The sequence below is a fragment of the Manis javanica genome, chromosome 5, assembly GCF_040802235.1.
Source record: "Manis javanica isolate MJ-LG chromosome 5, MJ_LKY, whole genome shotgun sequence".
Classification (NCBI taxonomy): domain Eukaryota; kingdom Metazoa; phylum Chordata; class Mammalia; order Pholidota; family Manidae; genus Manis; species Manis javanica.
In genome coordinates this window covers 174,056,035-174,070,794 of record NC_133160.1, presented here as the reverse complement: position 1 = coordinate 174,070,794, position 14,760 = coordinate 174,056,035, and the positions used below count along the sequence as shown (strand labels likewise).

Below are 14,760 nucleotides of genomic sequence, written 5' to 3'. Positions count from 1 at the left end.
AGTCCTGTGAGACTGCCCCAACTTCAGGCACCAATCAAAAGTCCCAGGCTGTCACCTGTACTTCTGACTGATTGGCCAAAAATCAGGGTTCCCATAACCCACTTCTTGGTCTCAGTAATTTGCTAGAATGACTCACAGAACCCAGGGAAACATTCATGTTTACTTCTTTATTTTAAAGGACACAGCAAACTATACAAATCAACAGGAAGGTGAAGAGAAGCAAGTGTCCTGAGCACAGGAGCTTCTGTCCACATGGAGTTGGGGTACACCATCCTTCCAGAATGCAGGTGTGCTCACCCAGAAGCTCTCCCAATCCCCTAGTATTGGGATTTTTATGAAGCCTTCATTGTGTGAGCATAATCAATTCTTAACTCCATTTCTAGTCCTTTTCTTCTCTTTATAGAATGGGAGGTGAATCTGAAAATTCCAAGCTTCTAATCATGGCTTCGTCTTTCTGGATGGGGGACCAGCCCTGTCCAGGTGTTCTAAAAGTTTCACCTCATTAGAACAAAGGCATTGCCATTACCCAGGACATGCCAAGGGACTTAGAAACTCTGTGTCAGGAACAGGGTCAAGGACCGAATATTAGAACAATAGATTCTCCCAGTGTTCTTATCACTTAGGAAATTAAGTGGGTTTCAGGAGCCCTGTGTCAGGAACTAAGGCAGAGCTATCTACCATTATCAGGCAGCTATCAAAGCTATTGAATAAACGATTGTGCTTGCTTGTTCTTTGGGAAACTAGAAGATCTGGAAGCCTTTCATATTGTGAAACCAGCAATGGGTCCATAATTATTCTAAATTTCATTAAAAATGCAAAGGAAGGCACTCTTAAAGACATTGACCCCACGGAGCTCTACAGATAAAAATTTTAAGCAAAAGAGGAGACAACTGAAGCAATATTTAGATCTATTTTGAAATATGAAGTGCCTATGATATCACATATAGTTTCATTTCACATTTATTACTACAAATAGTTTGTCATAGAAAGGAGGAGGAATTTAAAAATCATCCCTTCTGGGTGTCAAATATGCTAAGTACTTCACATGGAAGGGGAAGGGGGCAGCCATAACCCTCCACTCCACCAGCTCCATTAGCCCAACCCTGCCAGGTTTCCACTCCAGAAGGGGGTAAGGTTGGGCTTGCTGGTTCCCTGAGGGCCCTCCCCTTCAATGCCCTGAGAGGAGGTAGAGCCCCACTGTCATGAAAGTCCTATTATCCTTCTCAGCCAAGCAGTGAGATGGTATGCAAGAGCAGGGAAGGTAGGCTGGAGGGAGGCCCTCTGCTACATCCAGAGGCTGCATCTATTCAACAAGCTTTCCTTTAAATGCACTGCTGAGCTTGCAAGAATGTGCGAGAAATCCTCAAAGGTGGCCAGGAGGGAACTTAATACTAAGGTAGGATACATGAGCAAAGGTCAAATCCGAAGCTATGAATAGCAGAAACAGCGGGGATTGGGTGACTAGTTCACGGATGGGTTGAACCAACCCTGCCATTGAAAATCTTCCAGTCTGTGCAAAGGTGCTACCGAAAACGCGTCCTCATCACTGAAGTCAAATCACAAAACACAATGACAAGATTTTGAGGGAAAGAAAGTAATAGTTTATTAATTTGCCAGCAAATGGGTGAGTGGCAGTCTCATGTCTTAAAGAACCACTGTCCTACTGAAACACAAGGATTTGGGACTTTTAAAGGAAAATCATGGGAGAGGGCTGTGGTGTTCATGACCACAGAAACAAAGTAGCAATTTACAAGGACCTGAGTAGACATTCTTGCTCTGATTCAATTGCTTTTTGTTTTTCTTGTCTGTTCCTCCTCAGTACCCTGGGACAGGCAGGATGTGGGTTCTGTAGGATCATCTTTCTGTGTTATCTTTGATCCTGAGACTCAGAAAATAGGGAGAACAAAGAGAAACTGCCACCTGTTAATGGTCACAAGGTGTTGGGGGCTATTCAAGTTCATTTTCCATTTAACATTGGTGTTAAATTTTAAATTCAGGGATTTAATTCAGTTTTCCTCTGTTACAAAGACCCCAAAGGGAATCCAGTTTGTGTATACTAGTTATAGGTGGAAAAAAAGCTAATAAAAATACAAATACAAATTTGAAAAAAGAATTCTGAGTTTGGCAGCACTTATACTACAACTAGAACAATACAGAGATTAGCATGGCCCCTGCACAGAGATGACACAAATTCACGAGGCATTCATATTTTGTATATGGAATCTAAAAAGCAAAACAAATCAACAAACAAAACACGAATAAATTCAAAGACACAGAACAGACTGGTGGTTGCCATAGGGGGGAGGGATAAAATAGGTGAAGGGGGAAAAAATTAGTGAGAATGTTTGTTACATGAGCATATGCATATGTCAAAATGCATAGAGCTGTATACTAAGATTTGTGCATTTTAATGTATTTACCTCAGTAAAAAAATTTTTCAGAGAATTTGCAATTATGGAATTGCTGTCAACCAGTTCTGGAGATGTGTACCCAACAGAAACAACCACAGATATCTATTGGAGAAGCTTCCTCAACCAAGCCTATTAGGATTCCCCAAATAATTTTAGCCAAATGTAACACACACACACACACACACACACACACACACACACACACACGGAAACAAAGCACCATGAATCAGCAGAAACTAAAAGCAGCTGATATTAGAATTTTTAGGTACAGAATATAAAATGACTTCTTATGAAATATTTAAATAAATGAAAGGTAATTGAAGGGGGTGAGCAAGAAACAAAAGACTATCACAATTAGCCAGGCAATGTTAGCGACATCCCTGGCCTCTACCCACTACGTGCCCGCAGCAGCCCTCCATGCAGAGCTCTGACAGTCAAAAATGTCTGCAGACATTGCAAATACGCTCCATGGGACAAAATCGTCTGCAGTTGAGAACATCCTGTTCTAGGGGAAGGTACAGGATCAGATACTGTGTAATAAATTACATAACTGAGGACACAGAAAAATTACTAAAATTTTGAAATGGTATGGGATTTTGTCAAATCTAAGAAGCCATCCATTTTAAGATTTACCCTTATTTTGGGCAATGATTAAGGATGAGATGCACTACAGTTAAAGGATGAATCAATGTTTTTTACGACAGCAACTGAAAAATGCAGCACAATTTCAGATAATTTAAATATGAAAAAAAGGTACAATGAGAATCTATGAAAAATATTACTTTAAAGGGAAAAAAATTGGCCAGGCATACTTGAAAAAGAACCAAAGAAAACTTCCTGAAACTTTAATTGACAAGAAGTATATAATGATTCTAACCTCTGCACACTGAATAAAATATCTGAATATACATGTTACATGTGTGTGCAAACAGGTGACAGAATCACAAGGAGAAGGTGACAAATCCATCAACACACTGAGTTAGTTCATTGATATGTCGAGCAGACAACAAATTAACAAGGTTATAGAAAATAAGAAAAATGCTTTTAAGCCTGATTTTCATTCTTTCAGCAAATCATCAAAGATCTTAAGGAGGTGAGAGCCAAAATTCATGTTGATGTCTGGGAGAAGAGCCTTTCAGGCAAAGGACATGGAAAGTGCAAAGGCCCTAAAGTGGAAGGCTGCCTGACATGTTCCTGAAACAGGATGGAGTTGGAGAGCACACAGTTGGAGTGGATTAAATGGGGGGGACGTTGGTGGAAGATGCAGTCAGAGAGGCAGAGCTGGGAGTAAGGTGAGGCAAGGTAGGCATGTAGGTGCCTAGGTTAGGCACTCACTGTTGGGGTCATGCAACTGCAGACCTTGCAGAGGGGTATGTGGGTGGCTGGATCCCTAGGACGCTGTAGACCATTGTAAAGACTTTGGCTGTTACTCTGCATTGGTTTTACTTACACATTTGGAATGTATAAGGCTGTGAATCAGAGAAGTGATGTGATCTGCCCTGTGTTTTAAAGGACCCCTCTGGAAGCTGTACAGAGGTTAGACTGCGGGAGAGGGAGGGCAAAAACAGGAAGCTAAAGTAATGGAGACCCGAGTTGTGGACATGCACAGAACCCTGCCCCCAGTGACTGAAGGATGCTTGTTCTTCTCAAACACACAGGCAAAAATCTACCAAAATCGACGAGGGCATAAAGCAAGTCTCAAATTTCAAAGAATTATATCAAACATAACTTCCCTCTAAACAGATTGCAATTAAGTTAGAAATCAGTAATAGAGGAGCATAACAGCCCCCATGTGGTTGAAATTTTTAAATACGGTTCTAGTAATTTGTGGATCAAAAAATCATATTGGGAATAAAAGTGTACTTAGAACCACAGAATAACGAAAATACAAATTCAAAAGTTGTAGGATGCAGCTAAAGCCATCCCTGATAGGGATATAAGGTCTTAATGTTTTTATAAGGAAAAAAGAAGAGTATTAATAATAAATTAAAAAGAACAAGAGTAATTAATAACCAAAGAAGTTGAAAAAGTAACAGAATGAACCAACTAAAGTTAAAAAAGGAGATAATAAAGATAAGAACAGAATTTATTAAAAGGGAAAACAAAGAAATGTAGAGATCAGGCCCTTAATGAAGGTTCTGTACTGGGTTTTCTGTCCCTGCAGCAGAAATACCTGGCTGAGTGGGTCCCAAGCAAACATTATCCTAGAAAACAGGCATTGTTTATCAATTTGTCTGTCTGGTGAGCTGTTTACTCTTTTTCTTTTAAATAGACTTTATTTTTTAGAGCAGTTTTAGGTTCACAGCAAAACTGAGCAGAAAGTACAGAGTCCCCATATATGCCCCCTGCCCCCCAACATGCACACCCTGCTCTCAGCCTCCCCAACCAGAGAGGGACATTTGTTATAACCAATGACCCTACATTGTCACCTCATAATTACCCAAAGTCCACGGTTCACATTAGCGCTTGTTCTTGGTGTTCATTCCACGGGTTTTGATGTGTATAGTGACATGTGTCCACCACATCACACAGAATGATTTTGTAACCAGGCCTGAAGGACTTAAAAGCTGATGTCTAACTCCATGAAGTACGCCAGGAGCAAGATAAGAATAACTGGACGGACAGGGCAACACTGTCTTTGTTCCTGGAGTTAAGAGGTAGAAACACTGCAAAAACAAACCAACGAGAGGCACTGAAGTGGCCACAAGACCCTTTACCAGCACTCCCTGTTACATTTGCCCAGACAACTGCAGCTCTGCATGCAGGCTTCTTAATAATTTTGTTTACAGCTTGAGAGAGATGACAAAAGAATTGTCCGATCATGAGTTTGCAGGGACGTCATAACCAGACCTGTGCTGATGGGAGTCATCCCACCAAAGGTGGGAAGTTTCGAGACCACCTCAGACCCTTGGTGAGGCCCGGTCATCTGCAGTTATCTGTCACCTCCTGCTCCCGGTCCTGCTCCTCCTTCCTAGCATAAAAGGAGCTTGAAATCAACGCTAGTTAACATGGGCCTTGAGGACACTAGCCCTCCCATCTTCCAACCTGCCAGCTTTCGAATTGAGCTCTTTCCCTACTCCACACTGTTTCTAGGTGTATTGGCTGAATCGAGCGGCAGCAGAACCAAACGTTCACGGTTACAGTTTCACTACCCTAAAAATCCTCTGTGCGCTGTCTGTCCAATCCTCCAGCCTCCCAACCCTTGGCAACTACTGATCTTTTTACTGTCACCATAGTTTTGCCTTTTGAAGAATGTTATACAGTTGGAATCATACAGCATGTAGCCCTTATAGACTGGCCGGTTTTCACTCAGTCATATCATTTGAGTTTCCCCCATGTCTTTTCGTGGCTTGATAGCTCTTTTTTTTAGTGCTAAATATTCCATTGTTTGATATACCACCGTTTATTTCTCCATTCACCTAATTAAAAACAACTTGACTGCTTCCAAGTTTTGGCAAATATAAAAAAAGCTACTATAAACATCTGTGTGGACATAAAATTTCTATTTATTTGGGCAAACACCAAGGCACACAATTGGTGGATTGTATGATGAGTGTGTTTAGTTTTGTAAGGAACTGCCAAACTTCCAAAGTGATCATCCCATTTTGCATCTCACCAGGAATGAATGAGAGTTCCTGTTGCTCCACATCTTCAACAGCATTTGGTGGTATCAATATTCTGGAGCACTCAACTAGGTAAAAGGTGTGGTGGCTAGGCAACCCTATTGGGATCTGATGACAGCCTCAGGGTGGATCAGATCCGAGCTTTTACCCTGAGTGTGGGGAACTACTCGGCCTGGTTAAGACACCCAGACACCCCCGCCTGTAATCCAGGAACGAAAACTACACCTTAAGAAGGCTGAGAGGGGTCCAATCGCCATCCTAATGAGGAAGGGGATATTAGCCGAGAATGTTGCAGACTTTGTGCACATTATTTCGTAGGATCATCTTCATTTAGGGTAAGAAGATCTCGTTTACATCTTAAAACTATGTAAACCCCGTACTCAAAAAAGCCCCCAGTAGGGGTCACCCGTAGAGCCAGCGCAGCCCAGAGGTGATGGGCAAGGGGCAGTGAAGGAAAGCGTGCGCGCTCGTGCGGGCGAGTGCGGGCGCGCGCGCGGCCGCGGAGGAGCTAGTTGCGTCGCCCTCCGTTGACGTGCACGCGCCCGCACCTCGTTCTTCTAGCGACGCGACCGTAAAGAGGCGCGCCTTTGTCGTGAAAGGCGCCGCAACTCGCAGGGCGCTGGTTGACGGCGAGGACTCCATTTTGTTACGAGCCGCTTCTCTGCTCGTAAGTCGCTTCTTACCGTGGCTTCTTTGAGAAGAAAAGTTTAAAAAGGGTAAAAGTTTTAAGGAGTATCCTGGAACTCTGCGGATAAGCATAGCGAGTCTCCATTTTCTCTCTGCAGCAGACGTCGGTAGTGCGGTTCCGGAGTAGCGGGGAAGATGCGGCCCGTGGACATCGTCGAGCTGGCGGAACCGGAGGAGGTGGAGGTGCTGGAGCCAGAGGAGGACTTCGAGCAGTTCCTGCTGCCCGTCATCAACGAGATGCGGGAGGACATCGCGGCGCTGACCCGCGAGCACGGCCGCGCATACATGCGGAGCCGGAGCAAGCTGTGGGAGATGGACAGTATGCTCATCCAAATCAAGACGCAGGTGGAGGCCTCGGAGGAGAGCGCCCTGAACCACCTGCAGAGCCCCGGCGGCGGCGACGGCCGAGCGGCCACAAGGTGCGAGAAGGCCGAGGAGAAGGCCCAGGAGCTCGCCAAGATGGCAGAGATGCTGGTGGAGCTGGTGCGGCGGATAGAGAGGAGCGAGTCGTCCTGAGGAGGGCCGGCGGTAAGGGCGGCGTGGGTCCCGTTTAACCGTGGCGCGCCGCGACTGGGGAGCGGGAGGCCTGCCGGGCCGGCGTCGGGGTGCGTTTGGGCGGACGCCGGAGTCACGGTCAGTAGACAAGCCTAGGCCGCCAGGGGAGCGAAATCACAACTGATTTTGGCCACTGAGCGAAGTGCAGTCGGGAGAGCTCGGAGGGAGGCCATCGCTGCACAGTTCCAGAGGTTTCTGGAAGACTGGACTCAGTAAGATGGCATCCAGAGGAGGTGGAGGCTTTTACTCGTTTTTCCCCCCGGATTAATCTTCTAATGATGAGTTTCTCCCAATTGCTCTTTAGGTTCACAGCCAACGAGTTCTGGTCAACTGATGGAGATTGGCTGACACCCTGGAGAAGCTGAAACCAGAGAGCCTTTTGTTTTCTCTTTTTTTCTGTCTACACTCTGTTCTCACTTACACTACGTTTCTGCTATGGTCTGTGGTTGTTGACCTCAATATGAGTTGTGACCCATTAAATGTTTTTGTTTAGGGAAATAATTTTAATTTGAGAAATGCTGTCACGAGAATTAGGGCCTAGATTGTAAGCTCTTGCAGCTGTCATACTTGTTCCTGGGCTTCGGTTATTTCCCAATTTTGAGGTGCTTTGCTCTTTTTTGTGTGACCTGACAGCTCCCTGGAACTTTGGGTCTGTGCCTCTAAGACTGAGAGTTGTAGTTCTCCAGCCCTGGAGGTGAAGGAGCTGCATTACTTCTGGAAGACGACGCCATGCAGCAGCCGCTAAAAGGAACCAGACTTCAACCAGGACGTGAATGGGGCTGATCTGGCTGGGACAGTCAGGAGTGGAAGATGGTTTGGCCTGTATGTTGGGATTTTAAGTTCTGCGTGAGACCAAAGGAGGAAAGATGTATTTTGTTCAAAATTTAAATTTTAATGTGGCACACTATCTGATGTAATCTGGTCAGTTTGGACAACCTAACTCAGCTTTGTTTGATATGGAACTTAGAATAGGAGATGAGATCTTGGTATTCTGTACAAGTTGATATTTTGCCCCCATGCATTGCAGGGGGTTCTGGACATAAAATGGAAGAGATACTTGCAGAGGCCCTTGAGGGGCTGAGGAAGAAAAATAAGGACTGTCTGCATTGGACCCTAAACTGGACAGGGACTAGGTATCTGCAAGGTTCATAAATTGTCCAGCTGTAAGTTCATTTGAGTAGCAGACTTGACAAGTATTTGAGGTCAAAACCCTACCATGTGTTTAAAAAAATGTTAATAAAAGTATTCATTTGCTTGAAAAGACACCTGTGAAGTTATTGACTAAGAAACTTTCTTTCAGGATGAAATCTTTCTCCCAAATCACCACCATTGCCAGATGGAGGGTGGGTTTCTTTGCGTTTTTGAGGCTCTCAGGAAACCTCTATAATCATGGCTTTTCTATCCATGCTGCTGTGGGAACTGGGCAAGGGAAGGAAATATTCCCTTCTTAGTTCATATAATCCTGTGGTCCTTCAAAAGGCTGAAGTACTTTCAGTCTTTCAACAGAGAAAATTGGAACATGTTGCACTCTAGTCCTTGAAGTAGGAACATAGTGTGAGACCATTAGAGTGAGGTGGGTGACTTCCCCTGGGAAATGAAGGGCTTTATACCCTGGGCTGCTGGACCAGCCCTCCGCTAGGCTGCACTTTTGAGACATGCCTCTGCTTAAAAGCTGCCTTGGCCAAGGGAATGGCTCCTTTTGACCCAGTGACTAACAGGCTGGGAATCTAGAGGCCCATCCCTGTCCAAGGGCATCGCAGTGGGGGCTCTGAGGAGACTTGTTAGGGCTACATCACTGTCCCACTTCTCTCTTGGCCCATTCTGTCCCTTCCTTTCCACAGAAATTAATCCCTAAGAAACTTATGACTGGCACTGTAATTTTCATGTGGAGTCAGCTTCCTGGGGAACCCAGTTGGCCAACATAAAACAAAAACCATGTGTCACAAACTATACCATGTCTTAGGAGAGCAGGGGGTAGGGGAGTGGGGAGCACTTCAGAGCAAGTTAACTGGCGAGCTCGGTTTTGTAGGACGAATACATCTTCCAAGGACAAGAAGAGAATGAGTAACATTCCACTACAGGGAACTGAGAAAATGCCACAGGTTCAAATTTGTTACAAGAGGTTTGGTGAGAGAAATGGGTACGATGGAATTGTGAACCAGGAAATAACCAAAAAAGCCACATTTGGTGCATTTACTGAATATTAAAACTAGGAAAAAATAACACTAGTAAGACACTACTAACGAGGCTACAGTTTTGTTTTATTCTGATTTAGCAAATTCCACAAAAGTCCCAATTCTATTTCAAGATACCACGTTGCATTTGGTGATTGTTTTTTAAGACATCTAGTACAAAGAGCACAAAATTAAAAAGATAAAGTGATGATGCCAGCTTCCCTGTTTGGGAAGACGCTGTTTACCAGTGTTTTATGTATCCTTCCAATACTATGTGTGTTTGAGCCTAAAGGTGTAATTACCACCTTTTTTTTAATGTAAATGGTAGCACGATACATAACCTGTGAATGTCCTTTGTGTTTTTTTCACCTAAAACTATAATTTTGAAAGTCTTACCTCACCTATACAACCACATCTGCATTCTTTTTTAAAATGGCTGCTTGGTTTGTTCATTCTTCCGTAAGTACTAAGAGGTGATTATTCCACAAAGGTTAGAACGATTGTCCTAAATTCTTTGAGTAACTACTTAGTTCCTCCTCCTTGTGCTTTGAGCCACAATTCCCAATTTCCCCTGCTCAATAAGTATGTGCTGGCTTGCTAGCAATTGGAAGAGCAGCTGAATCTCTTGTTACTTTCTAAGCAAAGAATTGTAAGGAGCCATTCTCAGTCTTGCAGGATTATATAATCACTAAATTGAGTATGGCTAGACTTGCCAGGATTTTTTATAGATCCATGTGTCCTTGATAAACCTCAGGCTCTCTGGCCCTGCTCTGGCTGTCTTCAGAGTCCAGGTCATGGGCAGATGTGTAGAAAGTCCTGTTGGGGTTCTTGGACACGTCATTCCGATGGCAGAAGCCACCCAAAGCTTAGTGAGGCAGGGGCTGGAGATCTGATTCCCAGTCAGCCTGCGGCTGCTCTCTCACTGTGGGCAGGTACTGAGGTCCTTTCCAGTCCTGGCCTTCTGACTTCTAGGACCAAAGTTTACCTGGGATGAAATGCTGTAGGGTCATCATCAGTGCCATTTACCAAATTCCAATTCTTCACCTTCCCTGAAGTTGGATGGCAGTTCCTAGCCCTGTTGTGGTTGTGTGTGTGTGTGTGTGACTAATTCTGGCCAATGAGCTATGAGGGCAGGGAACGTGTCACATCCAAGCCAGAACCTCCACCATGAGACCCTCACAGATCTCTCCTCTCTCTGGCATAGGGACCAGCAGCATTCAAAGCGGTGGTTGATTATCAGCCTGTGTTTTTATGATGAGTGTAGTTCCCCTGCCAGCCTGTGATGTACATGTAGCACAAACAAGGGAAAACCTTTGTTGTTGTAAGCCCCTGATTTGGGGATTGTGATGATGGCATAACCTGGACTAAGGACTGGTAATCTCATCCTTTCCCTTTCCGAGGTCCTGGGAGGGTTTTCCTTCCTTCTCTCTGAGGCCCATGCCCTCATTTGTCATCCCATCCCTCCTGCCTGTTCGGAGCTTTGTCCAAAAAATCATCTCCTTTCATTCGTTCATTTGTAGCTGTTTGTTTTCCTCTGCCCTCTTATGACTCCAAAGTGAAGAAAAGGTGCAAATTTGAGGCCCTGTCCCTGGACATCCCCCTGCACCCCCCCCCCACTTCCAGGCAGCATGTAAACCCATTTGCTTCGTTGTGGTCTGGAACCACCCTGCAATATCTGCAGTATCTCCAAAGTAACTGTACACTAAATAAGTGGGGAACCTGCAGCTATTCTAGTGTATTGAGGTGTCAGGGAGGTTAAGAAGTGGTTTTAGTCGGGGAGAACAGTGTATCACAGAGAAGGGACATAGTGGATCTCTGGCAACTTGCTGTACTGATGGACAGTGACTGCACTGGGGTATGGGTGGGGACTTGATAATATGGGTAAATGTAGTAACCACATTGTTTTTTCATGTGAAACCTTCGTAAGAGTGTATATCAATCATACCTTAATAAAAAATTTAAAAAAAAAAGAAGTGATGCTAGTGACTATAGTGAAGGTGTCACCTGGAAGGATGGGGATGTGGTTGCAAAGGAGGGCCAAGCAGGTGTGCAGGTTGGAGGTGGTGTCAGGTCACCCTCAGGAATGGGGGACCAAGGGGCATGAAATTGCCCATTGGATCTGAGGAGGTCCAAGTGTGGGATGGTGACTGTGTGAGCCTGGAACTCCCCCAGGATAACGGTGGGACATGGGACAGAGAGGGAGGACAGCAGCAGGAGCCGGGCACCAGAGTGCACAGTGAGCGAGGGGGAGCCAGTGGGGTGGGGGGTGTCGGGAGATGGTGACGGTGCAGGGGGGAAAGATGGCCACATGAGCAACAAGCACCCCAAAGCAATGCTGTGTTGGCCAGGGGTGGTGCAGCAATGGCTGGGGGGAAGGCAGCCCCAACTCCTGACTGACATGTGAAGATCATGGGGAAATGAGCAGCTTCCCCACAGGCCTGAGCATGAGGCAGCTTACTTCTCTGGAGACAAGCCAGCAGGGGCCAGGTGGGTAAGGAGGGCAGGCAGCTAGACATGTGCTGTAGACCAGGGAGAGGGTTTGGAAGGTGCAGAGCATCACGGGGACCTTTTCATAAAACTAACTGCCTTAGGCTGATTTCCTCAATGGGAGAAACAAAGGTGAGAGGCATAGCAAATTTACTCCTGACCTTGGTGTGACCACTCGAGTAGAGCCAGTGGCAGCTGGGGGTTGTCACTCAACTGTGCTTCCTACAGTAGCTTCTTTGAGGCAGATCTGAGAGGCCACCAGGACGGGCCATTTGGGGTTCAAAATATGCGAGAGTTTCTGTATTCCAAATGGAAACAGCTGAAAGAGATGGCCCCAGGAGAAGCTGTCTTAGCGATGGATGAGACTGAGGCCCCAAAGGCTTTCTCAAGTGTCTCCCTTAAGGGTTCTTCCCCAGATAGTGTTTGCCAGGCAAGCAGCAAGGACCAGATTACAACTGTCACCCTCTTATCAAAGCCCTTTGTTCCACAAGGACACATTGAGTTGAGAGAGTAAGGGAAGGACAGAACACAGAAACCAATTAATACAAAACTAGAGTCTTCATGAGATTTTTTTCTTTTCATGAGATTTTTGTCTGTGATTACCTGCACATTGGAACTGACTGAAAAGAGCCAGACAGGAAGCATCCTAGGGTTTTGAAAAAATATCACCAGAAATATTTCAGTCTCTGTGAGCTGAATCGTGTGGTTTTTCAACCACTGGGGAACTCCTGAGCCAGCACCTGCAGCAGCCAAAAGCAGGCTTTGACACTTCCTTGCTCCCAAAAGCATGCACTTTCTGAGGCATATTTCACATGTGGCCTGGCAGGATAATGAATAAGGAAGTCTCCCTCTTGGAGAGCCGGATCAGGACAGCTCCTGCTGGAGGTGCTGTGTGCTTTCCATTCTTTCCTCTTCTTAATAGAAGTTTTATACAGTTGCCCTATACTGACACCTTAATACGTGGGCTTAGCTATGAAGCTCAAGATGCAGCAATGGCATCCCCCTAAGAGAGTGATGCAGGAGAGACAGAGAAAGAGCAGATGAAAGCTGCAGTCTTTTTACAACTCGATACTGGCAGTGACATAGCCTCCCTTCTGCTGATTCTCCTAGTCAGCAGCAAGCGTGTAGCCCACACTCCAGGAGAGGGGAGCCAAGTTCCACTTCCCGACAGGAGAAAGACAGCAAGGAATGTGTGGGCATATTTTTTAAACCACCACAGCTATTAACATTGCATTCCAATGATACTAGGTTTTTGAAACATCACAGCTTTGCAAGAATCTAAAGATACCATCAGCATTAGCTGTAGAGCTTAGCAAGGTTTCTAGAAACAAAATCAATACCTAAAAAAGTCAACAGTATTTCTATTCACCAGGAACAAAGAGAAAATATATTTTCTAGAAAGTCTCACTTATAATAGGGCCAAACTAATTTTTTAATGGTGTATTATTTTCCTACAGAAACTGTAATTGGCACAAGCGGAGTGGCTTAAAACAATAGAAACTTATTCTCTCGCAGTTCTGAAGAGTAGAAGTTGGGGATCAAGGTGATGGCAGGGCAATGCTCCCTCTGAAGGCTCTAGGAAAGGGTCTTTCATTGCCCCTTCCAGCTTCAGGTGATTGTCCCAGTCTGTGGCATTCCTTGGCTGGTAGCTGTCAGTCCAACATCTGCCTCCTTTGTCACATGACCATCTGCCCCGTGTCTCTGTGTCACATGGCCTCCACATAAGGACACCAGTCATTGGGTTTAGGGCCCACCCTAATCCAGTACGATCTCATAGTAACTAACTACAAATTAACTATTATGCATAAAATTACATTCCAATACATTAAAGAACAACTAAATAGACTGACAGAATTAGTATTATAATTCTTCTCTAAATTGGTCAAGTATCAATTCAAGCCCAATAAAAATCTCATCAGGTGGGTCTGTTTGATTGCTTTGGTCCAACTTAAAAACCTAATTTGAAATTTAGAAGGACAAGCAGAAAAGCCGCGACATTCCGGAAGAAGAAGAATCAGGAGGTGGGAATTTACTATACTAAACCAGATATCAGTGCTTACTCTAAACTAATTTAGTAATTAAGCCAATGTAGTAATAATCCAGAGATGGAGACCCAATGGAACAGAACCAACATCCCAGATAGACACGAGCAAATACCGAGATTTGGTACATGACAGATGGTACACTGCAGACCAGCAGGAATGAATAAAATAATTAGCAGGGATAGGATAGAGTGGGGATAACTAGCTGTACCTGCGGGGAAACTGCAGTCAGATCCCTGCCTCAACCCTCATTTCCGTATGGATTATCCACAATACGAAAAACCAAACACTAAATATTTCAGAAAAGAAGGAAAAGGAACATTTTGTATGACCTCAGGGTAGAGAAGGATTTCTTAAAATAAGACAAAAATCACAAAAGGAAAGTTTGATATTTTGTTATTTTTAGTGTATGCACTTTGTTTTTTTACATTATCTTTTTTTTATCGAGGTACATATGATAAAATGTACAAATCTCAATGCACAGCCCAGTGAATTTTGACTCATACTGTACATTCATGTAACCATCACCCAGATTAAAATATGAAACAGTCTCCCTAAGTTTTCCTCCTTCACCTATTTCACCCATTCCCTCCACCCCTTCCCCCTATGGCAACCACCAGTCTGTTCTCTGTGTCTATGAGTCTATTTCTGATTTGTTCATTTGGCTTTTTGTTTGTTTTGTCTTTCGGATTCCACATATCAGTAAAATCACATGATATTTGTCTGTGTCTGACTTATTTCACTTAGCGTAATACCCTCTAAGTCCATCCGTGTTGTTGCA

At 44.5% G+C, this 14,760-nt stretch overlaps 1 protein-coding gene and 1 pseudogene across 3 annotated transcripts; both read left to right on the top strand.

The window, feature by feature from the left end:
• The first annotated feature begins 2,117 nt into the window (after window positions 1–2,117).
• On the top strand, window positions 2,118–2,214 carry LOC118967432 (U6 spliceosomal RNA; annotated as a pseudogene).
• Window positions 2,215–6,598: 4,384 nt separating this feature from the next.
• On the top strand, window positions 6,599–8,537 carry LOC108389052 (MORF4 family-associated protein 1). 3 transcript variants are annotated; one of them, XM_017647623.3, is made up of 3 exons: window positions 6,599–6,701; window positions 6,820–7,249; window positions 7,581–8,537. In XM_017647623.3, exon 2 carries the CDS (start codon window positions 6,857–6,859, stop codon window positions 7,235–7,237), a length of 381 nt encoding a protein of 126 aa, XP_017503112.3. In that variant the 5' UTR covers window positions 6,599–6,701; window positions 6,820–6,856; the 3' UTR covers window positions 7,238–7,249; window positions 7,581–8,537. The 3 variants fall into 3 exon arrangements, with proteins under 3 accessions (XP_017503112.3, XP_017503113.3, XP_017503111.3); XM_017647624.3 differs by having other exon boundaries at window positions 6,661–7,249; window positions 7,910–8,537; XM_017647622.3 differs by having other exon boundaries at window positions 6,666–7,249.
• The last annotated feature ends 6,223 nt before the right edge of the window (window positions 8,538–14,760 follow it).